General features: G+C 50.5%; 1 protein-coding gene across 2 annotated transcripts in view; it reads left to right on the forward strand.

The window, feature by feature from the left end:
• Window positions 1-25,101, forward strand: part of SLC43A2 (solute carrier family 43 member 2) — a gene marked incomplete at its 3' end in the record, with an annotated part of 36,761 nt that overhangs the window by 10,057 nt on the left and 1,603 nt on the right. The window contains exons 4-12 of one of the 2 annotated variants that reach the window (XM_079725453.1): window positions 1,390-1,445; window positions 2,246-2,322; window positions 15,460-15,552; window positions 17,091-17,224; window positions 17,308-17,510; window positions 17,932-18,078; window positions 20,577-20,715; window positions 22,077-22,206; window positions 24,545-24,618. In XM_079725453.1, the coding sequence (XP_079581579.1) occupies window positions 1,390-1,445; window positions 2,246-2,322; window positions 15,460-15,552; window positions 17,091-17,224; window positions 17,308-17,510; window positions 17,932-18,078; window positions 20,577-20,715; window positions 22,077-22,206; window positions 24,545-24,618 (1,053 nt within the window). Of the gene's footprint in view, window positions 1-1,389; window positions 1,446-2,245; window positions 2,323-15,459; window positions 15,553-17,090; window positions 17,225-17,307; window positions 17,511-17,931; window positions 18,083-20,559; window positions 20,716-22,076; window positions 22,207-24,544; window positions 24,619-25,101 lie in introns of both variants that reach the window. The other variant, XM_079725454.1, reaches the window with a different exon arrangement.

Here is a 25,101-nt window from a genome sequence, read left to right on the forward strand (position 1 = left end):
TCGTGCCGATCTGCATAAAACATCACAGGGCTCAGGCCTGCCTGGGAGGGTCTGGAATCGCTTGTCATTAAGAACACTGGTTTCCAGTCTTTCTGATCTTACACCTCCATGAGAAGAAAGAGTTTGAATACATATCTCTGATATAAGCACATGGAGCTGTCAGTAATATACACATATATCATTCTTAATGTTCTATGTGCTTTATTTTTTTCTCCCAATTCTATTGAGGTAATAATTGATGTACAGCCTTGTATAAGACATACATACAGCATAATGCTCAGACTTACATACATCATGAAATGATGACCACAGTAAGTTTAGGGAACATCCATCCTCTCATACGGTGTTTCATGTGGCTTATGATACATATACAAAAAAATATAAATTCAAGGGGCTGAGATTTAAAATTATAAAATAGAAAATTATAAAATTTCTAAAATTATAAAATTGTAAACTAGTATTTCCCTACCTCTGGTACCTTTGTGGGTCATCTTATGTACCTCCTGGGATGTGTTCCTGGGCTATAAAGCTCCAGATTGCCAGTCTCAGGGTCAGTCCACCAAGCAGCTGGCCCTCTCTGGCCAAGGTACTCCCCAAGCCAGTCCCATTGGAAATGAGCATCGTGCAGGGCAGAGGTTTGCAATGAGAGAGGCCTGTAGCCCTGAAGGGAATGAGTGGGGGACCCGTTTCATTCATTCTTTGGAGCTTAAGTAGACTCGGTCCCCAGGTTAGAGCCAAGCAGAGGGGATTTGGAAGCTGCCATTCATCGCCCCTTGCCCGGTCGGGTTCTGTCCATCCCCTTTTGCTGAGCGGGCATATGGGAGCCTGGGGAATGGATTGTGTCCTCTCTCGCTTCACAGCCTTGGCCCGCTCCAGTCTGGGGAATGGAGGGGGCAGTGCAGCGGGGTGTTTACCAGATCTGGCTTTGGGGCTTGAATTCCAGCTTAGCCACCTGCTAGCTAGGAGACCTTGGAGAATTTAGTTTTTGTGTTTGTTTTTTTCTAAGTATTTGAATACCTGTTTTTTAAAAAATGTATTTTATTGAAGTATAGTTCATTTACGATGTTGTGCTAATTTCTACTGTACAGCAAACTGATTCAATTATACATATATATACATTCTTTTTCATATTCTTTTCCATTATGGTTTATCACAGGATATTGAATATAGTTCCCTGTGCTATACAGTAGGACCTTGTTGTCTTGTTTTTGTTTTTCGAGTTTTATTTTTCTCATCAGTAAAATGGAGCCAATTATACTCCGTAGAATTGTTAAATTAAATGAAAGAATTATGTAAATTTTCTGAAAGCATCTGACACATAACAAACACCTCCAAATAAGCAATGTTAACAATAACGATAATAACAATGTACTGTTTGTTTCTTTTTAGTGCCTGCTTTGCTGTCTCCTGCTTGCTGATTGCATACGGAGCAAGTAACCCAAGCTGTGAGTAAGCTTTTCCTCTACTCTTTTTTCAGGGACTGGGGAGAGAGTGCCCAGAGGTGCTTGTAGGCCCACCTGCTCTAGAAAGCTGGGCCAGGCCTGGTGCTCACTGCTCAAATTAGAGGAACACCTGTTAGGCCTTTACCCAGTGACTTATCTCTGATGGGTGGCTGGATGACCAAATAATGGCCCCAAACAGAGGTCTGAGAGAAGCTCCCAGGGGATGAGAAACACCCATCTCATTGCCGAGCCAGGCCAGTCCCCGATGGCCTCATTGATGCCAACTGGAGAACTAGGCCAGCTGCAGGGGTGTGTGTGGAGGTCATGAGCTGAGCCCCTTGGGGCAGCCCAGGCCAGCACTTTAAAAATAACTTAGAAGCTGCCTGTTCCCTAACCCTGCTCAGGTGGAGCTGTTGCTGCAGGGACTTTTAGAACAAACACCAAAATAGGATTTGTGTTTCACCAAACTCTTATCCAGGCTCATCTCCTGATTCTTGGGTACCTGTATTTTTGGTTTCAGTGAAGCAGCTTCTCTAGGCCTCTCCCTTGCTGCTAAGGTTAGTGGAGAAAGGAGGAGGGGGATGCAGCTTTTGCAAGAGCCCAAGCTCCATAAAATAGGCAAGAGGAGGATGAGGCAGAGGCTGGGCCAGCTCCCCAGGTGTCTGGCACTAACTCCTGATGGCTCGTCAGTCACTCAGCTGCGTTTGTTCGGAGCCGGCTCCTTACCCAGCACTGGGTCAGGCCCCAGCCTCCCTGAAGCTCAGCCGTGGTTCCCCGCTTACGAGCTTTCTGTTTCATTCCAGCTCTCTCTGTGCTCATCTTCATCGCCCTGGCTCTGAATGGCTTTGGTGGGATGTGCATGACATTCACCTCATTAACAGTAAGTACCAATTTTTTTAGGAAGATCTCTAGTTCAGTCATCTTCTTGTGAATCTGAGGCAGCTTTTATTGGCTTTGATTTCCTTGCTTTCCATTTGCCTGCATCTGCCTGGGTATCCCAAGCAGTAGAGGGTCGTCGGTGGTGAAGCTGTGGCAGCAAAGCCAGCTTCGGCCTCCCAAGCTGGGGAGGTCCTGCAGGCAGAAAGGAAGGCAGCAGAGCGGGACTCGCGGAGTGGCCCGTCCCCTGCCTCCTGACCGTGACTGAGGGGCCGAGGGAGCCATGTGCCTAGAGAAGGCAGGACCGGGAGAAAAAACCTGCCACCTGCTTTCTTTTCTCATATTTTCTGTGGCAGCTCTTGCTAACAGTGCAACCTTAAAACACACCTCTCTTGGAATCACCCTGCCCCTAACTGTTGCTTTGTTCAGAACTGAATGAAAAACTCTGGGGAACACATAGGCTGCCTCTCTGCTGGGTTTTCTAAAATGCTGGGGCACAGGGAGCCCTTCTGGGGAGGGATCCCTTCTGCGCACAGGGACCCCTTCTGGGGAGGGTTTCTCAGGATGCTGAGCACCCTCTATGGTAGCACCAGAGCGCCACAGAATGTGCTTCTTTTGGAAATGGGAGAGGCTGCAGGAAGGTCCGGGTTACAAGAAAGTCAAAGAAGGAGGAAGAAGGGAGCTGTCTGCAGGCTCACCTGGTCAGGCAGGTGTGCCTTTCAGAGCTGGCCATTGGGAAAGAAGTGAGAATGCTAGGCTTTCAGAGAGATTTCTCTGTCCAACAGGAAGGTCTGGACTGTCTCAGTTTCCCCTTGAGAAAGTATTTATGAAACAATAACCTCCCATCACTATTTATTTGCAGTGCATTCACTTCTGCTTTCTCTTTCCACTAATGAGTCAGGAGTCATGCTGTTGAAGGACCCTCGTTTAGCTTTGAGGGAGCTCTGGGGACTTGCTGGTCTTCTTGTAAGGAGCTTGAAGAGCTACTGACATCTCTGTGACCCCTTCCTGCAGGCTGTGAGCCAGAGGCCAAGCCTGGCCCAGTGCCTCTTCTGTTCACCCTTACTGCATTTTGCTTTGTTAACTTTGTCCCAGTGGGAAGGATGAAGTGCCTGGGTCTGGGTCCATGGAAATGGAACCCTCAGTGGGGTCTGTGTTAGGTGAGAGAGGCTCGGCCCAGGGCCACATATGTGCTGTGCTTGAGGAGTGGGGGACACACACGTATCTGGGAACTCTGGTTGCCTTGCCCCTGGTGGTGTGAAGGAGATTGACTTTGTACTCTTTTGTACATTTTTATTTATTTATTTATTTTAAAGCCACTGTTTCTTTTCTTTTTAATTTTTTTAAAGGAACATTTATTTATTTATTTATGTATTGGCTGCGTTGGGTCTTCATTGCTGCACGTGGGCTTTCTCTAGTTGAGGCGAGCGGGGGCTACTCTTCGTTGTGGTGTGCGGGCTTCTCATCGAGGTGGCTTCTCTTGTGGAGCACGGGCTCTAGGCGCGTGGGCTTCAGTAGTTGTGACACGTGGGCTCAGTAGTTGTGGTGCACGGGCTTAGTTGCTCTATGGCATGTGGGATCTTCCTGGACCAGGGGTCAAACCCATGTCCCCTGCATTGGCAGGCGGATTCTTAACCACTGCGCCACCAGGGAAGTCCCTATTTTTATTTTTTTAACCAGGTAGATTTATAAAAAATGGATATATCTCCTTCCTTCTCAAATTCCCAGGGGAAAACAAATGTTGAAATTGTAAGAAATATGTTAGAACTGTCAAACGTACACAGATTCCGCTAAGATATATAAATTGTGAAGCAGGAGCCGTGGTTCTGTTTGTTTTTTGACAGTGTGAACACGACCACCTCTTTCATCAAAATGAAAAATAAAAATCTGGCATCACCCCCATTATTTGAGCCACACTATGCCTATGTGATGGCAGTTCTGAATTTCGGGATAAAAGAAAGAGATGGTCCTTGAGGAGTTTACGCTCTGAAATACAGAAAGGTGCTTTATTGTAATAAAGCCTAAGACAAATAGATAAGAACCACCACACCATGAATCCCCTTTAAGAAAGTCTTTAACGGGAATAAAGACAGAGACCTACTAGAGAATGGACTTGAGGATATGGGGAGGGGGAAGGGTAAGCTGGGACAAAGTGAGAGAGTGGCATGGACATATATACACTAACAAATGTAAAATGGATAGCTCGTGGGAAGCAGCCGCATAGTGCAGGGAGATCAGCTCTGAGCTTTGTGACCACCTAGAGGGGTGGGATAGGGAGGGTCGGAGGGAGGGAGATGCAAGAGGGAAGAGATATGGGGCCATATGTATATGTATAACTGATTCACTTTGTTACAAAGCAGAAACTAACACACCATTGTAAAGCAATTATACTCCAATAAAGATGTTCAAAAAAAAAAAAAAAGAAAGAAAGTCTTTAAAATGAGTTCATAGTTATTGTCCAAGAAATCTTTAGGGGAGGCTAGTAGGCTCATAAGGATTCTTTTTCTTTTCTTTTCTTTTTATGATTATAAAACAAAAAGTAAAAAGTCACTATTTTGGAAATATAAAATGTGGACTGTAAAATCCTATAAGTCTAACTTCATCAGTTTAGAATGTAACTCTTCATTATGAAAAAAATAAGAAAATCTGGATATACTAATGTTGCTCTTTTTAAAAGAAATACTGTTACAACTTGCCTTTTTCACTTAACAGTATATCTTTCATGTCTTTTCCTGCCAGTCCTTAGAAATCTACCTTATTATTTTAAACTATGGAGATTGGCCTCATTATTAAACAATTCCATGTTATTCTATAATATAGATGTGCCATAATTTATGTAACCAGCTTCCTGCTAATGGACTTTTGGGTTGGTTTCCAATTTTTCTGATTTATGATGCTGCCGAAGTGAACATCCCTGTACATGTATTTCTGTAAAATAAATTCCTGGAAGTGGGATTGCTGGGCCCCAGGATCAGCATGTTTTAAATTTTAATATAGATTGTCAAATGGTCTTCCCAAAAGGTTATACACAGATGCTCGCCTTCCAGAATGTCTGAGAGGTTTTCCTCCACACCCCTTCCAATACCCTGTTATTAATCTTGCAAACATTAGCCAGTCTAATCTGGTGAAAACTGATATACTATGATTTAAAATTTTTCTCTTTGTTAGTGAGATGGAGCATCTTTTCACCTCTTTTTTGTGATCATTTGTATTTCTTCTGTGATTGCTTCTTTGTGTCATTTGTCCTTTTTTACAGGGTTGTTTCTCTTTTTTGTGTGTGTTTTTGAGCACTCTCTCACATACAAAAAAATTAGTTCTCTTTCTGAGTGAGCAAGGAGTCTTACCCTGGGTTTTTTTAGGCCTCTAGGTGGTCCATGAATAAGCTTCAGGAGGGCTGGGCACTCCCTTGAGATTCTCAGCAAGCAAGCAAATTGTGTGTGTGTGTGTGTCTGCACGCGCACACACATGCCGTGCAGGTGCATTTTTCTAGAGGAGGGTCTGTTGCTTTCATCAGCCTCTAGTAGGTCTGTGTGAAGCCAAACTCACTGCAGCAGGAGTGTTCCTGTTAGCTCTTGGCTCTCCCAGAGGGAGGTAAAGGCTGCACAGGCCAGATAGTGACCAGGCAAGAAAGCCATCTGATCATCACCTGAAGCGTTTGGTTAGCAGGCATCTGTTTAAGGGAGGTTGGTGGCTTGTCCTCTAAGGTCCCCATTCTTGGATCTAGAGCAGAGGTCAGCAAACTGCTGCCCCCAGGACACATCCAGACCACTGCAGGTTTCTGTAAACAAAGTTTTACTGGCACAGAGCCACTCCCACTTGTTTCTTTTGTGCTGTGGCAGCAGAGTGAAGTCGTTGTACAGAGACCACATGGCCTGCAAAAGCTAAAATAGTTATTTTCTGTCCCTTTACAGAAAAAGTCCAACAACCTTTGGTCTAGAGGCACCAAGAAGCTGCTCAATCATAATTCCCTGTTGGAAAGCAGGGGCTGACACCCACCCCCAGCCCCTGCTCACTCCCCTTCTAGTTTCATGGCCCAACTCCCTAAGCACTTTTTTTTTTAAGGTTTTTTTTTTTTTAATTTATTTGTTTTTGGCTGCATTGGGTCTTTGTTGCTCTGCGCGGGCTTTCTCTAATTGTGGGGAGCGGGAGCTACTCTTCGTTGCGGTGCGTAGGATTCTCATTGTGGTGTCTTCTCTTGTTGCAGAGCATGGGCTCTAGGCGCCCGGGCTTCAGTAGTTGTGGCTCACAGGCTCTGGAGCGCAGGCTCAGTAGTTGTGGCGCACGGACTTAGTTGCTCCGCGGCATGTGGGATCTTCCTGGACCGGGGCTCGAACCTGTGTCCCCTGCATTGGCAAGCAGATTCTTAACCACTGCGCCACCAGGGAAGCCCCCTAAGCACTTTTTATGTCATCTGTTTCCTCCTCCCCACACTGCCCCTGGCCTGAGGGACCTCCTTGGGCATTCCTCCGTCCCGTGAGGCCTCAGATAAGGAGCCTCTCCAGAACAGACCCCGAAAGGGGAATGAGAAGCAGGTCAGTGAGGGCAGGGCGGGAGCTCTTGGGCAATGTTCCTGGGCTGGCCAAGGCTTCTGCTGAGCAGAGCTGAATCTCGTTCTGACACAGCCCAGGCCTTTGAGAAAGCAGAACTGTCAGGATCGGCTCCCGGAGACGCCGAGCTAGCAGCACAACGGTACTTTCAGTTTGGGTCTCCCACCCATGTTCTAATTGGGGAGACAGAGGAGCCTTCAGGGTCACCTTTAGGAGCTTCCTAAATCAGATCTCCTACAACAGCTCTGGGGCCATGGGTAATCACTCCGTAATAACTTGGGAATCTGGGGGGAATGTTGCCAGGGAAACCTTAATTGGGGGACTTTCTGAGTCCCAAGGGGTTTTGTGTTGCATGGGCTGTGGTATAAATAAACATGACCAGAGACGGTGAGCGGCTACCCCCATTGGTGAAGAGGGGGCCCCAAGTTGGCAGAATGCCTTTTCTCCACAGGCCTGTAGACCTCCCTACAGAGCCGGAGAGGTGTGTACTCATAGGTGATCCCGTCCCCTAGAGCAGAGACTGGATCCCACGCCAGGGGGGCTGCTTAATGGCTAGAACTGGCTTTCCCAGGTCCCTGCCGCAGAGGGCCCCGGGCAATGCGACACCCTCAGAGGAGGAGGGTGCGGGTCATTGGTGGTGCAGGGCACACCCCGAGGTGCCGAGCCTCAGCCTCCCCCCTGGACATCTGGACAGCACACTCTGGTCTGTTTGCTCAAGGCCTCGCATTTGCACAGGTCTTTAACTCGCTTCATTGGCTTGAGGAAAACACCAGCCGGTGGCAGAGGCGGCATCTCTGGGCTGCCATCCGACGATCCGGGGCCGGGGTTGCTTAGAGATGGGAACCAGATGCTGCCAGTGTTGTGAACACGTCATTTCCACTTCATTCCTCTGACCCCTGTCAGTGTGGGTGAGATGGGGAGTTCTGAGCTGAAACCCTCCCAGAAAAGTGATGACAAAATGTTGCCAGGGGGCTTCCCTGGTGGCGCAGTTGTTGAGGGTCCGCCTGCCGATGCAGGGGACACGGGTTCGTGCCCCAGTCCGGGAAGATCCCACATGCTGCGGAGCAGCTGGGCCCATGAGCCATGGCCGCTGAGCCTGCGTGTCCGGAGCCTGTGCTCCGCAACGGGAGAGGCCACAACAGCGAGAGGCCCGCGTACTGCAAAAAAAAAAAAAAAAAAAAAAAAAAAAAAAAAAAAAAAATGTTGCCAGGCTCCTTAATGAAAAATTTCTCTGTGGGCTTTCCCTATTTGATTCATTGAAGTCTTACTTTGAACCTGAGGAAGAAGCGATCCCACGGGAGTTGGGATCTGGGTTTGAAGAGAAATAAATATCCCTCTTCAAACACCTGAGAGAAGGGGTGGGAGAGGATTCGGGGTACAGCAGTGAAGCAAATGCCCCCTGGGGGTGTGTGTGGGAGTTTAGCATTCCTGCTCAGGCCAGGAGAGGGTCCCCAAGGCATCCTACGTGCCCCAGGTGCCAGGTGAGCAGGGCTCTCCCAATGCCCAGAGCCAGCTCTGCCTCTGGGTTTCTGTTCTGAGCCTTGAGAACCCAAAGCAGTCAGCTGATCACCATTGGCTTGGGAAAAATTCACCCATCAGAGCGCTCCACATTCTGGAGTTGCCCCAGCACGTGACTCGTTCAGGGGTGGACAACGTGTAGTGGGGACGTCGGGGATGGACCTGGCTGGGAAAGCGGATGAGGCGACTGGGGGTGTGGAGCCCCTCCTCCTCACCCCTTCAGCAGTGGAGCGGAAAGGTGAAAGGACCTTCTCCGGGTAGTGTGTGCCTGGAGCTGTTGGCTGTGAAGGGTTAGAAAAGAGCCCGGTTGGGCCGAGTCCGCTTGTCCAGACTGGCACCTGGATCCTGGCCTGTTCAGGTTGCACAGACCTCTGCGTGTGTACCGCCGCCACCTGAGGACAAGGCTCACCTCTGGAAGGGGCCTGAGGGCCAGAATGCCAGCCCCTCACCCACCCGGCGTGGCATGCGGCTGCTCTCTGAGGACCAGGGGGAGCCCCCAGCTGGTGGGCTGGGGAGATCACTGATTTGGAAAGTCGGTGCCAGGTGGCTACGCAGTGGCTCTTCTGTCCCGTCTGTCTGCCAGCAAGCCCCAGGCCTGAGTTGGGGGCCCCTGGGAAGAGAGACATCTTAAAGAGGGTCCTCCGAGGAGGACAGCCCACCCTCACCGTGCTGGAGCCTAGGCTTCTGGTGATTCTCATCCAGTAGCAGCGCTCTGTGGCCAGCACTCCAGGGGAGGGGCCATCTGCAGCTGCTGTTTTCCCCTCTGGGAAGGTCACACAGCCTGTTTACAGTGCAGCCCAGGGGCTGAGAGAATGAGTCACCACCGGCTCACGCAGGGATGGCCTCCCCATGTGAGCCAGGCCAGCACGGAGGGCCGGTTCTGCCTGGCTGAGCCCCCTCCAGCCCTAGTCCAACCCAAGGCAGCAGGGGTGGCGGTGGGAAGCACCCAGAGCCCAGGAGGGGGCCTGCGCCCCCCACCTGCAAGTGCAGTTGTGAGCCCAGGGTCAGGAAGCCGCCCCTGCTGAGTGTTTTCCCCGCATCTGTCATTGCAGTTCAGCTACAGCTTCCTACTTGGCAGAAGACATGGTTCTTCCCCCTCCGCCCGACCCTCAAGCCGGTACTAGGGCACTCTGCTCAGTACTCAGCCACCACTCACTCTATCACCAGGGCTTCTGAGTGGCCATTATGTGCAGCTGAGGTCAGGCAGAGGCAGAAGGAGAGAGGAGGGAGGGAGGGAGGGAAGGAGGGAGGGAGGGAGGGTCATGTGGAGACCAGTGGGGGAGGAGACTCAGACAAGAAGATGAAACAACAGAGAGTCTACAGCCAAATGCAAGTCCACCTGACTGTGTGGCCCTGGACTGTGGGGAGGTCGGCCAAGGAAGGTCAAGGGGAGAGAAGGAGGCAGGTAGGTCTAAAAGGAGCACTGGAAAGGATATAAGAAATCTCTAGTGGGGAGAGCAAACAGAATGCTTAATAAGGGACGCAGAGAGGTGTGAGAGGTAAGGGTAGTTGCCTTTGTCCCCCAAATCACGTGTGTACCCTTCAAGGGCCATGTGAGTTTTCCAAGACACAGAGTAATGCAGTGGCTATGCACGTAAGCTTGACCTGCTTTGAATTCCAAATTTGACCCTTACCAGCTTGGGGGAGTCCCTTGACTTTTCTAATCCTAAAGTTTTGTACCATTAAGTGAGGGTGATAAGTGACACCTGGGACTTCCCTGGTGGTACATTGGTTAAGAATCTGCCTGCCAATGCCGGGGACACGGGTTCGAGCCCTGGTCTGGGAAGATCCCACATGCTGCGGAGCAGCTAAACCCGCGTGCCACAACTACTAAAGCCTGCGCACCTAGAGCTCGTGCTCTGCAACAAAGAGAAGCCATTGCAATGAGAAGCCCACGCACTGCAATGAAGAGTAGCCCCTGCTCGCTGAAACCAGAGAAAGCCTGAGCGCAGCACCGAAGACCCAACACAGCCAAAAATAAATAAATAAATAAGTTTTTTTTTTTTAAGTGACACCTATCTGGTAAGGATGTTTTGAGGGCTTTTAGGATAATAATAGTTGCTATTATAATAATAATGCTATTATATGATTTAGTATATTAACATAACTATGTTACATCATTATATAACTTAATAACAAGGAAAAATCCTCTGACTGAGCTGCTCCTGGGCACAGCAAATGGGGGAAATTTCCTCTGGCAGGCATGACAGCTTTGGGAGGAAGGGAAGGAAGTAGCTTAAAGGATAAAACACAATTAGTATTAACATATGAAAAATAATTAATGCCCCCAGGGAAACCTTCTCGTCTCCTGTGCTTGCTATTTTGTGACCACACATTGACTACTGCCAGGATGTTTATGCTTTGGGTTTCTCTGGTCAGGGTCATCCTTGATACTGTTTTCAGAGAGATTTCATCTGACACAAATGTTAGGTAGTCCCTAAAAGCTGAAACAGACTTTGACTACCTATTTAAGCACTTATATTGGTTAAAAAAAAAAAAAAAAACCACCACGAACTAAGAAGTTAAAGGACAAACTAGGAAAACATACCTACAGTATATGGACAAACAGTGAGGGTCTTTAATATGTAAAGAGCCTATGCCAAATCAATATGAACAAATTAACATCCTCAGAGGAAGAAAGCACAATAGGAATATAAATGAGGAATATAAATGACTGATTTTAAAAACTGTAGAAAAAATGTTCAAAGTCATTAGCAATCAATAAATGTAAGTTTTTTCAATTTCAATTGGTGTAAGTTTTCTGGAAGGCAGTTTGGCACAGAGTATCACAAAAACTTAAAAATGTGTATTCTCTTTTGCCAAATGATTCTACTTTTGGGAATTTACCTTAAGGAAATCATAGCTATATGCTTGTATGTTTATCTTCAAGAATGTTCATTAAAATGTTATTTATGATAAAAATTTAAAAGGCTCTGAGAACATCAGAGAAATGGTTGCATAAATTATAGACCATCCAGAAAAGGAAATACTGGACAGTTGTTACAAATTATGTTGAAGATGAATACTAAATTACAAAATATTTATAATATATCAAGTAAAAAAGAAAAAGTTTATAAAATAATATGTAGCATATGATCCCAGTTTGGTTACAAAGCTATAGGTATTTATGGGAAAAAGATTGAAAGGAAATATATCAAAATGGTAACATGGCTATATCAGGGGAATTTTTATTTCATTCTTTATGTGTACTTTGTTCCAGATGTTTTACAATGGACACGCATTGCTCTTCTAATCAGGAAAAATAATCGTAATTTAAATACAAGATGTACATGTTGGTAAGAAAGCCACATAGTGTGGTTTGCCCTGAGGCTCTGTACACCCTAGGAATGGCCCTGCTGACTAAAATAACATGTTAGGGAGGAGAATTTTCAGGGTGTTGCAAAAACTGTTCCAGGCAGGGAGAGGCAGGGAAGCAAGGAGGGCAGCTGGAAGGTTACTGCCCTTTTCCAGGCATGAGGGCAAGTGTCTCATCCAGGACCAGATGTCAAGTCAGTCTCCTCTCCCAGCTTCCCATTCTTGCCTGTCCTGGATCCAGTTCTGGGGAGAAGGCTCCAGAAGATGAGGTCAGAGTTGCCCACTAGCCCCAAGCCCCTGTTGTTCTGTTCTAGCTTGGGTTAGGGTGGAAGGAAAAGGGCTACCTAGCAAGCAGTCTGCTCTTCAGAAGTATCCCCTCGCTCTGTCAAAAAGTTGGGGACACTCTTTTTACCCAAAGGTGACTACTCAACAAAAGCGTTTCCTGGCTTGACTGCACCGACTGGCTGTTGTCCTCCATCTGCTCTTCTGGTTGGGTTCTAAGCCCTCTTTGACCCCTTTCTTCCTCCACATGCCCTGGCTGGAGTGGCATCCCAGGCTAGAACAGTTTCCTCTTTCCATACAAGCAGAACTAATCTTTGGATTCTCCCTGGGGCAGATGTAGCCCCAGAAATGCCTGAGGCTGCCTTGCTGGAGTAGCCAGCGTGGCACAGCCCAAATATGTGAGCTCAGAAACCGAGGCATGTCCTCTGAACCACAGCATACCTGGGAGGCAGGTGTGCAAAGAGTAAGATTGTGCACCTTTAGTGCTCACTTGGATGTGCCTGGGCACCCATGAGCACATCACATTTCCTCTGTCTTTGGCTGGGGGAGTTTCCGTATGCTCCTTATCTCCCTCTGACCCTCTCTGAGAAGGCTGAGTTGACACAGGGGGCTGGAAGAAGAGCTCTTTGTGTGCTGGGGATTCTTCGGGTAGGCTGGAGAGCCACCCTGGCTTCATGCCATAGGATGGCTTTGTTGGCCATACACTATAGATTTATTCATGTTCCTTTTAAATCCTGGGATCCCAAAACATCTCAAGTCTCTTATTCATGTTTTTTTTTTCTTAAGAGTGATATTGAGACATAATTCACATACCATACAATTTACCTAAAGTATACAATTCAATGGTTTTTAGTCTATTTATAGAGTTACACAGTCATCACCGGAATCAATCATATCACCCCAAATCACATCTCTGTACCCATTAGCATTTCTTCCTATTCCTCCCAGCTTCTCCTACCCCAACCCTAGGCAACCCCTAATCTAGTCTCTGTCTCTATGGATTTGCCTATTCTGGACATTTCATATGAATGGAATCCTACAATTTTGTGCTCTTTCATGACTGGTTTCTTTCACTTAGCATAATGTTTTCAGGGTTTATCCATGTTGTATTGATAGCATGTATCGGTACTTCATTTGTTTTTGTGGCTGAGTAATATTCCATTGTGTGAATATACCACATTTTGCTTATCCAGTCATTGATGGGCATGGAGGTTGTTTCCACTTTTTGTATATTATAAAGAATGGGGACTTCCCTGGCAGGCCAGTGGTTAGGACTCTGCGCTTTCACTGCAGGGGGTGTGGGTTCAATCCCTGGTCGGGGAACTGAGATCCTGCATGCCACAAGGTGCAGCCAAAAAAAAACAAAAAACACTGCTATAAACATTCATGTACACATGGGCATATATTTTCATCCCTCTTGGGTATATATATACCTAGGAGTGAAATTTCTGGGTCATATGGTAGCTCTGTGTGTAATTGAGGAACTGCCAGAGTGTTTTCCAAAGTGGCTGTGTACCATTTTACGTTCCTACCAGTAGTGTAGGAGGGTTCTGATTCCTCTGTATCAGCACCAACATTTGTTATTATGTGTTGTGTTTTTTTTTAAATTATTATAACCACCCTGGGGGGTATGAAGCGGTATCTCATTGTAGTTTTAATTTGCATTTCCCTATGATTAATGATATTGAGTATCTTTTCATACGGTTATTGGCCATTTGTATGTCTTCTCTGGAGAAATGTCTATTCAGAAATGTCTGTTTGCCCATTTTTTTAAATAAATTTATTTATTTTATTTTATTACTATCATTATTTTTTTGGCCACTTTGGGTCTTTATTGCTGCATGCAGGCTTTCTCTAGTTGCGGCGAGCGGGGGCTACTCTTCGTTATGGTGCACGGGCTTCTCATTGCGGTGGCTTCTCTTGTTGCAGAGCACGGGCTCTAGGCGCACGGGCTTCAGTAGCTGTAGCACGCAGGTTTCAGTAGTTGTGGCTTGTGGGCTTCAGTAGTTGTGGCTCGCGGCCTCTAGAGCGCAGGCTCAGTAGTTGTGGCGCACGGGCTTTGTTGCTCCGCGGCATGTGGGATCTTCCTGGACCAGGGCTCCAACCCGTGTCCCCTGCATTGGCAGGTGGATTCTTAACCACTGTGCCACCGGGGAAGCCCTATTTGCCCATTTTAAAAATGGTTATATATGGTTTTTTTTTTTACTGAGTTGTAGGAGTTCTTTATATACTGCAGATACAGGTACCCTATCAGATAGATGATTTGTACAACTTTTCTCTCCTCTGTGCCTCTGTTTTCTTGATGGTGTCTTTGAAGCACATTTTAAATTTTGATGATGCCCCTTCTTCATTTTTAATTGTGGTCAAAACAGGCAGAAATGATGAGGGGCAGATAGATAAACACATTCAAACCGCCTCCGTTCAGCAACAGCAGATTAGCTTGCGGGCAGCCATCACGTGGTCCATGTTCAATAAAACCCCAAAATGATTCCAGACAAAGGGGGAGGGGAACGTATATTAGGTCCATATAAACACCTGAGTTCAGTGAAACAGGTTGGCAGATCCAGGGAGCGATTCTCAATGCCAGGGACCTTGTGGGTGTGGCTGGGAAGCCTTCACCACGTGGTACGAGCTCCCCTGAGGTTAGCAAGAGCAGCCAAGACTGCCGTTTGAGGAGGATGCACTTTGCCCCATGTCTGTTTGGATCCATGACCGAGTTGCCACATTATACCGTGTCTGGATTTGTATGGAATCACCGGGGGTTTCAGCTTTGCAGTCGTGTTGGATGGGCCCAGGACAAGCTGCTGTGAGATGGGAGGAGTGGCCTCACAGGGAAGACGGCCTGAGCCTTTCTTGCTGTTGCTCTTTCCAGGTGGAAAAGGGGAAAGCCCTCCTTGGACCTAGAAATTCAGACGCAGGACTTCCAGGCCAGCCCCCTCGTCCGCCCTGGGGGCTGTAGAATTGTGATTGGCACCTTCCAGAGACCTACTCTTCTCAGAACCGAAAGCAGCCTTTGCTGACATCTGGTCCTTTTGGGACACTGATATTTTTATTTATAAAATCATCTCATCCTCAAATAGATGCTTACTTCTAACAGGCTTGCTCCCTTTGAGGGTTGCCTCAGGCTCCCAGCTGTGCTTGCTGGTACCTCCTTGTGACCCTGCAAAGGTGGAAGGACCTGGCTTGTGCCGGAGAAGAGAGGAGGGATGCTTGCCAGCCAGGAAGTCTACCCGCTCTGTCCTCATGTGCAGAGTCTGAGTTCTGTATTACTCTCCTCCCCTTCCTTTATCAACCTCAGTCTGGGAAGAAAAAACTTTCAGTTAGCTGCGATTACCCCTGGACTGATGCCCCCGTGAATTACACAGGGAGGAGAGCAGATAAGAAATGGTGCCTGAGGATGCCGTGATTCTTCCCCTCCTCTTTCATCCGTCCCCTGTCTGTTCTCTCAGCAGAAGTCTCCCTTGCTTCTTATCTTTCAGCTGCCCAACATGTTTGGTGACCTTCGGTCCACGTTTATTGCCTTGATGATTGGATCCTATGCCTCCTCAGCAGTCACCTTCCCAGGAGTCAAGGTGAGCGTGTGAACTAGTGTCTGAGCAGAGGCCTCTTTTAAGACTCCTTCAGCGCTCCCAGAAGAGGGGAGTCATTGTGGGCGCTGGGGCCCCCCTTCCCCCAAGCCCCATCTGGGGGGAGGACGCACCTGGGCACCATGGGGGTAAGAAAAGAAACCTGCTGTGCCGGGGTTGGGGGAGGGGGGTGGGGGGGTTGGGAAACCCAAGCATATCACTGCAAGGTGTGACTGAAGGCTGTCTTTGCGTTTCAGGGCTGGGGACAGAAAGGGGGTGAGTGTTTGTCCCCAGTCCTGGGTCTAACTCTAGTCCCCCCACCCCCAGGTCTGTTGTTGTTGAGCTGTATTGCTCCCCATTGCCAGAGCGCAGCTCTCAGCCAAGTTGGTTCAGCTGTTTCCCTCCCAGGCAGGATTCTGAGCCCGTGGAAGTCACACAGGGTCAGGATGGAGCAAACACCTCACTGTTCATCAGTCCCAGTTCCTGCTCCAAATCCTGTTGCTCCTGAAGGGGCTTCAGAAGGGGCTTCTCCCTTCTGTGGCACCAACACCAAATAAATCCCCTTTCGTGAGAGGTCCAAGGGGGAGAGGCCATAGGGCAAGAGGAGGAGGAGTCACAGGAGGCGTGGGCCAGGGGCTTCCCTGGGGGTCCAGTGGTGAAGACTCCACGCTTCCACTGCGGGGGGCACGGGTTCGATCCCTGGTCGGGGAACTAAGATCCTGCATGCCACACAGCGCGGCCAAAAAACAAAACAAAAAGACATGGGCCGGCCACCTGGACATCGAGGTGCTTGGAGGGGCTGGGGCCAGACGTCTGTGGATTTTAGGGATCCTCGAGTTCCTGGAGTGCAGAGGTTCCCCCTCCTCCTCTTCTCCGTGTCTAACTGCTGTCCCCTCCCTGGGTAGCTGGGCTGCTGTCTACTCTGGGGACTCTTGTGTTGGAAATCAATGGCAATGATGACATTAACAGGCTTGCAGGCTTCTCACCTGTCAGGCCCTGTCCTGAGCCCTCTACCCGCTTGACCCCCACCTTGACACCATGAGAGTACATGCCAGTGTCACACCCATTTCACAGAGGAGCAAAGCGAGACTTCCAACTGTTCATTCCTTGAGTATTTTTTTGGCACCTACCGTGTGTATGCTTCAAGGTACTAGAGAAACCAGTGGACAAGGCTGGAGGTTCCTCTCAGGGAGCTGGCCTAATAACAGATGAGGAAATGAATCAAGAAGTCAAAAATCTCAGCCAGGGCTGTTCGCTGTGAGCCAGTGATGTGACAGTGCTGGATGGTCTGGGAGGGCCTCTCCCAGGAGGTGACATTTGGTCCAAGCTGGAAGCATTTGGTACAGGGCGAGCTAAGATTATTGGAATGCAGGTGCCTGACGACCAAACACCCAGGCTGATGGGGCCATGCCTCCCCTCGCAGCTGAGTGCAGGCAGAGCAGGACTGCTAGGTGCCCCTACCCACTGCCCGCTCCGGCTTCCTTCTGCTAACTCTGCCCCCTGCCCTACCCTGACTCCAACCGCTACCCCGTTGTGCCTCTCAGGTCATCTACGACTTCGGCGCCTCCTTCATCGTCATGCTCGTGGTCTGGGCCGGCTGCTCCGGGCTGGTTTTCCTCAACTGCTTCTTTAACTGGCCCCTGGAGCCCTTCCCGGGCCCAGAGGACATGGACTACACGTAAGTGGACGTGCGGTCTGCTCCCACCCCTACGCCGGCCAGGGGCCCTGGCAGCGCGGCAGACACTCTCCTGTGGCCTCTAGGGTGAAGATCAAGTTTAGCTGGCTGGGCTTTGACCACAAGATCACCGGGAAGCAGTTCTACAAGCAGGTGACCACGGTCGGGCGCCGCCTCAGCGTGGGCAGCTCCATGCGGAGCGCCAAGGAGCAGGCGGCACTGCAAGAGGGCCACAAGCTGTGCCTGTCCACCGTCGACCTGGAAGTCAAGTGCCAGCCCGATGCCACAGGTACCCGTGTGCGGCCCCCACCTCCCGAGCCTGCCTGAGCCATCAGCAGGAGCTTCTGAACCCACACCCGCACCCCAGCGGCCAGTCCAGATTTGGAAGCTGCAGCCCCCTCGGGGGGACCAGCGCCCGCTGAGGGCTTTGTGGGTACCATCTCCCTTAATCCGCATTTCATGCCCAAAGGGCCGGTGGCACCATCCAGCCTGCCTTACAGACGAAGGGTCAGCGAGGGTGAGGGACTCACCCAGCTTGTTTTGTACGGCTGGGTGACCTAATTCCTGCGTCCAGCCGTCCACCGCATCCAGCATGATTTGGTCGGCAAAGCAGGGCTCTCAGCCCCATGCTCCCAGCCCCTGGGTGGCGGGTGGGCCGTGGCCACGGCGGTACCGCCCGGTTCTCCCTGAGCACCCTCTTCTCCCCGCAGCGGCCCCCTCGTTCATGCAGAGCGTGTTCAGCCCCATCCTGCTGCTCAGCCTGGTCACCATGTGCGTCACTCAGCTGCGCCTCATCTTCTACATGGGCGCCATGAACAACATCCTCCAGTTCCTGGTCAGCGGCGACCAGGACATAGGTAGGTGGCCTCCAGGCCCCAGGGCGCAGCCCATGAGCGGTGGTCACTCCTGCCCGCCTGAGGTTAAGCCCGCTGCCTGGCTGTCTGGAGGGTGTTGGGCTGGGCTGGACCAGCAGGGCCATGTGATGGCAGAATCCAAGGGCCTGATTGTGTGTCAGAGCCATTTCATCACAGCCGGGCCCAACTGTCCTTTCATGTCCCCGTCAGGGTTTCCCGGTTTAGGAGGGAGGAGAAGACTAAAATAACTCCGTGTGTTTGGGGTGTGGGGGTGTGTTTTTTTTTGGGGGGGGGGATGTGTTTTTTGTTGCCTGAGGGGGACGGTTGACGTGTGTGTTTGTAAATGAAAACACTGCACAGAACGCGGTACTCCACCTGAGAGCTTGTTGAAAGACTATCAGTCAAACCCAAGGCCAAGAATTCTCCGGGAAACCGCAGGGGTGCCACGTGGAGAGGCTGGGGGCCGAGATGGGGGCTGGGTGACTGCGGCTGGAGACGGGCTCCTGGGCCTGCACCGGATCTGTGCCCTGAACTGGGAAGCAGAGCCAGGTGGAGCCTTCCTCGTGGGTAATCCAGTCCAGGCTTGTTACTTCTGGTAGACAGAGCTGATAACCCACCTGCCACTTTTCCAAAAGAACACACAAGCTGATTAGAGGTTTTGAGTCTACAAAGAAGGTCAGTACTTCCTCAGGGCCTGAGCTGAGTCAGCTTTAGTTATCCCTAAGCGGGACACACACATCTGATAAATCCTTTTTATTGGCTGTCTCATTGGTGTGCAACTTTTGGGTTGGTTTCCCCCCCGCCACCCCGGGAAGATCTGCCAGGCAATGTAAGTTTTTAAAGAGGATGAGAAACCCGGCCTTAACAAAAGGGGAAGGTGACAAAGAGGCACAGATAATGCAGGTTCTACTCCAAAAATGGGTGTTCGGACGTGAAGCAATGTGGAAAAACCCTATCATGCGCCCTTGCAAAAATTTGTAGCAAACGCAAAGATAGGAAGAAAAATAACCTGTTTAGCTTGGTTTCGTCCAATGATATTCCCCTATATTTCTACCACAGGAACCCTTTTATTATGTAACATTCATTAAAATCTGTGTGCCACGCTTTGGGGAGAGATGACCTATCGTGTCTATTTGCCCCCTATTGTAAACCCTGAGGCCCAGACAGGTGGAGACTCTGACGGGTACAGAGAAGGGCCCTCACTGGCCCTTGGAAGGCAAATCTCCCTGCTGCTGAGTCACGGCCTTTTACTCTCTGAGAACTCTTGCTGCCCAAGAGGCATTTTTTCCATCTGTTTCCCGCATTCAAAAAGTCAATTTCAAGAAGTAGAGGAAGTTGGGCCAGGAAATTCGGTCTGCAGCTGACAGGGCATTAGTTTTCCCCATCCTGCTCCTGTGAGCAGTAAGCCTGACATCACACACACACACACATGCACACACACATGTCTGGCTATCAGGGTCAGGGGGCCAGTAGGTGGACGGGAGACCAGCGCTGGCTCGTGAGATACTTGGGCTGGGTGTGGGGTGGATTCTTTGCCCTCGGAGGGGACAAGGGCAGTGAGGACCAGGTTCTGCCAGGTCTTCTGCACCCACGCCGCTTCCCCATCACGGTCCCCCGCGAACACCACAGGCCTGATTCACCAGCCCGCCTGTGACAAGGCACCAGCTGCACATGAGTGAGGCCCCAGCCGGCAAGAAAACGTCCGCAGACACCCGCGCTGGGCACTCTTGAGGGTCGGGGCTTGGTGGGAAATGGCGTGTGAGCTGGGCCCAGAGCTAGCCTGCCCCCGTGCCCCATCCCCCCGTAACAACCTTTGACATTTCTGCTGCTGACCTCACTCCTCTCTGCTTTTTCACTTTTGCTTTCTTGATGCAGTGATGGCTACCGGTAAGCCAGTGGGGGCGGGGGGGACGGGGGATTGTCAGGGAACACATGACATCCTCTCCTAGCCGGTCTCTGTTCAACTGAGAAACACCTCTCCTTGAACTCCAGACATCCCCCTCGGCCAGACCTGTGTTTGGGGGTGGGGCAGTCCACATTCAGCTTCTGTTTGTCTGAGAAATCCCATCGTAATTTTAAGGCTCTTTGAAGATTGAAGCCCTTACGTCAGAGCCCTTGTGAGTGGTGCCTTCCTGGTATATTTCTAGAGGCAGAAAACTGACGGCCAGTCACACACAAAACCTCAGTCCCAGGCATTGGTAATTTTGTGGTTCCCAAAGTCAGAGAGGCTTCCTGGAGCTTCTGGGGGAAGTCACTGTGACATACTGGATTTCATGAGCTGTTTCTTGGAAATAGGCGAGGACTTTGGAGAAAAGAAAAGGGTGGCCTGCCCCTCGCTCCGGCTTTGATTTCAGAGGTTAAGGCTCCCCTCATGACCCACAGTGACAAGGGGGCGGTTCTGGAGAAGATCCCAGAAGGGCTTGTGGGGTCACAGAGTCTGCCCAGCGCCCACCCCAGGCTCTGCCGGCAGCCGCCGTGACCCAGCCCGTCTTTATCCCCAGTGGGTCTCTACACCTCCATCTTCGGTGTGCTCCAGCTGCTCTGCCTGCTGACGGCCCCCGTCATTGGCTACATCATGGACTGGAGGCTGAAGGAGTGTGAAGATGCCCCTGAGGAGCCCGAGGAGAAAGACGCCAACCAGTGCGTAGGCGGAGCTCGTGGCCCGGGCCCCGGCCCCCAGAGGGAGAAGCCCACCGGTCAGGTGTTAGGCGGCATCCGGGTGGGTGGGTTAGGTTTTAAAGTTAGCAGGAGAGGCGAGAGGGGTCTGTGCTCAAAGCTGCTCTTGGCCTCGCTCAGCTCAGCACACAATTTGGTCTGTTGCTTCTGTAAGGAAAGTCTTTTGTATGCAAAACTTGGGGAAGCACGGAGCTCGAAGAGAGAAGGAGAGAAACCAGAGGAAGGTCTGTGCAGACAGCTATCCAACATCCTGCTTTTAGGGCTGCACTCCGATCCTTAGCACAAGTAGTACACCCGCAGACATCCTCAGAGCGGCCCTGTTTGCCTGCAAGGTCTGCTCCGCTGGGTGTGAGTAGTAAATGGCTATAACCTTAATACATGTTAATAGATCTGTTCATGACTGAGAATTAAGCAAGGGACCAGAGCCCTACTTTACAGAAGGGTTGGGCTCTAAGATCAGAGGATGAGTTAAATGCTGTCTTCTCTGACTCCACCTTAGTACAGTAAGCTCCTCTTTACTGTATCAGGCCCTGTGCCAAGCCCTTAATGCACAACATCTCAGGTAAGCCTCCCAACACCTCGATGAGTTAGACCCATTTTGCAGATGAGGGGACTGAAGCTAGGCGTCTGAGTGGCTTGCCTGAGGTCACATAGGGAGAAAGTGGTGGGTCCGGGCCTCCCTGCACATCTCTGAGCCCTTGGATGTCATACAGTTGTCCGTGGGGTACCTTTGTGGGTGTTGAGGCTGGAATCAGTAATAGTGAATTCACAGGGAAATAATTACAGAGAATGCTCTGTTATGTAGGTCAGGTCCTACAGCCAGAAGGCTGTTGGTGCCCATTCCAGTTCCATCTGCCGCATACTCGTTTCTCCTTCACCCCTTCCTGCCGCCCAAGGGGAAATCCACTCGCTCCCTTTTTTGGCTTATTATCTGGCTTAGTGTCAGCTCCCTGCAGGATTCAGGTGAAGTTGGAGCCAGTAGTGAAGGAGGCTTTGCCACGTCCTGACCTGGGTGCACTCCCCTCCTCCCTCCCCATCATCGGACCTCAGTCTTCACTGAAGCAGCGCAGGGTGTTGACGCCCATCTCCTCGTGTCTTCTGGCGTCCGACCTCTCCACTGAGGTTCACACTCCGCGCTCAGTCCAGGGGATGCAGTGGGGAGTGTCCCTCGTGCTGGTCTAGCCCCCACAGTCCCTAGCACATGCTTGCGGGTGGTCTCTGAGTCTTGCACTGTCCACAAGCTGTGACTCCCAGGACCTGACTTCCTGGGAGAGCCTATCCTCCAGGGAGCCCCCAGCTCCGGTGTGTGCTCTGCGTTTCCACAGAGGTGAGAAGAAGAAGAAGCGGGACCGGCAGATCCAGAAGATCACCAACGCCATGCGGGCCTTTGCCTTCACAAACCTGCTGCTCGTGGGCTTTGGGGTGACTTGCCTCATTCCCAACCTGCCTCTACAGGTGGGTATGGGGAGAGGGAGAAGCCAGGTGGGGTATGGGGTGATGAGACTGAAAGGTGCATGATGTCTCATGGAGGAGAGAACAGTGCTCTCTCAGCAGAGAACAGTGGCTTTTCATTTGTTTACAACCAACCAACCTATCAACCAGCCCGCTGTGATTTACCAAAGGGCCCCCTACCTGCCAGGCTCTGTACGTGCATGATGCTGGGAGCAAGCTGTAAATGAAACTCAGATTGCCTTTCACAGAAGACTCTTCTCTATGAAAGTATATCATTGTTCTTGGTCTTTAGGCATCTTGCATACCATGAATACCATCATCTTACCATTTCTGGAACCATGTGGTGTAGTTGTGTCGCTGCTCATTTTGCATGTGCTCAAACAGCTGAAGTCTGATGTCCAAAGAATTCTGGCTAGTCTGTGGCATTGGTGGGAACGTCTGCTCCTCCAGTACAAGGGAGCCGCAGGAAAAAGACCGACGATCCCTTGCCATCTGGGTTCAAAAGTTTAATTCCTTCTCACAAGATTTCCAGTGCCTTTGGAACCTGACTTTTGGCAGAGAGTTTGAGAAAGGTAGATTTTGTTACCAGCCTGGCTCCACCCTTAGGTCCACAGAAGTGTTCTAGTTCTAATCCCCAGATTTATGAACTTGGAAGGGACAAAAGTGATGGCGTTGCTTCCAGATGGGTGTGACCCAAGTCCAGATGGTATCTTGGACCAGGTCCAGGAGGAAAGCAAGAGTCCCTTTCTACAAGTGGCCGCACGTAGAAGTTCATTGAACACCCAGGTGTGCACCACCCACAGGTGCTACCATGTGTTTGTGCCGACACCGTGTGCAGCCAGAGTAAACCACCAGAGGCCCTACCAGTTCCAGATGGGAGTATTGCTGCATCCCTGGTGCCCTCCCGGCCTCCTGGTGGCGGCCCTCTCCGCAAGACCAGCAGACGCTTGCCCTGACCACCCTCGTCCAGTTGCGGGGCAATGCTCAGTGGGGACAGTCATCTGCTTTGTGTTTTATCCAGTTCTTATTGAAAAACAAGTTGTGAAAAGGCAGCAAGGCATTTGGAGTGGAAAGCAGAGCCTGCAGAGGGATGGGTGCACGTTCGGGCACAGACCTCTTGCAGCACCGCAGAGGGCAGCCCTCGCCGCTTCCACTGCCCATATTCCCGGAAACGGTCTTGGCTGCCGAGCCCGATGGCAGGGCTGTGTGCAAAGAGCAAACAAAGGGTCCTGGAAGCAAAGGAGACAGCTCGTGGCTCTCAGGAATCGTTAACAAGTGCTTGCTAAGCTTGCCAAGCTTGCCAGCAGTGACCTTTCCTCAGGAAAGCAGAGCTAGAGGGGAGGGGGACAGCCATCTACCAGTAGGGCCTGGTTGACCAGGCAGGGAGACCTGGGCCCAGTCCTCAGGTCCGCAAAGGCAGGAGTTGTGATTAGTGACCTCCCGCTTAGTGCTATGTCCATACGTACACTTAAGAGCAGACTCTAGATGGGGGCGGGATGGGGGGAGCCCTGGGTTTTAGTGTTTGCCAGTTTCCGCGGTGCAAGTGCTCTCGTTGTGGCTGATATCAACCAATACGGTGTCACCAACTGTGAAGTTGGAAAGAGACACAGTAACACACCATCATACGATATCGACAGTTGACTAAAAAACCTTAAGAGCGGGAATTCCCTGGTGGTCCAGTGGTTAGGACTCCGCGCTTTCACTGCTGAGGGTGCAAGTTCAATCCCTGGTTGGGGGACTAAGATCCTGCAAGCTGCGCGGTGCAGCCAAAAATAAAAAAATAAAAAAACTTTTGGAAAAAAAAAAAACCTTAAGAGCACGGCTAATGGTAAAACAGAATAAAATAATTAGGATGTGCTGGGTTTTGAGTATTCATTAACTTTGTTTTCAACGTACAGTTGACCCCTGAACAGCACAAGTTTGAATTGCGCGGGTCCACTCATACTCAGATGGTTTTCAATGGTAAATACTAAGTACCACGTGATCCGTGGGTGGTTGAATCTTAGGATACAGAACTGTGGATACAGAGGGCCGACTCTAAGTTATATGTGGATTGTTGGCTGCGTGGAGGGTCGGCACCCCTAGCCCCCCATGTTGTTTAAGGGTCAACTGTAATTTGTTGAATTGTACGTTTATTACAATTGAACTGTTAGTAGTGACTGTGTTTAACTTACAATCAGCTCAAAATTCTTGGCAGTTGAGGAGTTGGCCCTGGAAAGCTGGCACAAGCTAACTCCAGGGAGCCAATGCTCCCACTGCTCAGGACCCCAGGAGCTCTGGGGCAAGGGGACAAGGTGAGGCCCTCCATGTCTCGCTCAACACTCTGTTCTCCCTCCCTCAGATCCTCTCCTTCATCCTGCACACGATTGTGCGAGGATTCATCCACTCTGCCGTCGGGGGCCTGTATGCCGCTGTGTAAGTCCTGGGAGCTGTGGGCGGCCTGGTGGCCGAGGGTAAGGGAATGACCTGAGGGAGGTTCCTGGTGGGACCGAGGGCCTGAAGGGGGCCATCTTGCCCACTTGGGGTTCATCCTCTTGCCTTAGGTACCAGGGCTTCTGTTGGGTGTGTCAGGGGAAGGCCATACCTGGCAGGAGCAGGTCAGTGGGCAGACAGTTGGGTGCCCACAAGCCTTGGCATTTAACACGAAGTCAGTTCCCCCAGCCAAGGTGCCGCTCGTTATTGCCTCGGGGACTGCTGCTCAGCCGGGTTCTGAGGCTGCCTCTGGCTGCTCATGGGAAGGGCAGGGGGGCGGGTTCTAGCTGCCCACAGCTCAATGGTGACCTTCAAGTGGGCTTCAGCGGCAGCAGTGACGTGAATAACTGAGCCCAGTATGTGCCTGACAGATCCCACCCAGCGCCTCAAAGGGCTGGTTCTGTCCACAGCCTTCTCAGGCCTTGG

Source organism: Hyperoodon ampullatus (genome assembly GCF_949752795.1).
Source record: "Hyperoodon ampullatus genome assembly, chromosome: 19".
In the NCBI taxonomy this organism is placed as follows: domain Eukaryota; kingdom Metazoa; phylum Chordata; class Mammalia; order Artiodactyla; family Ziphiidae; genus Hyperoodon; species Hyperoodon ampullatus.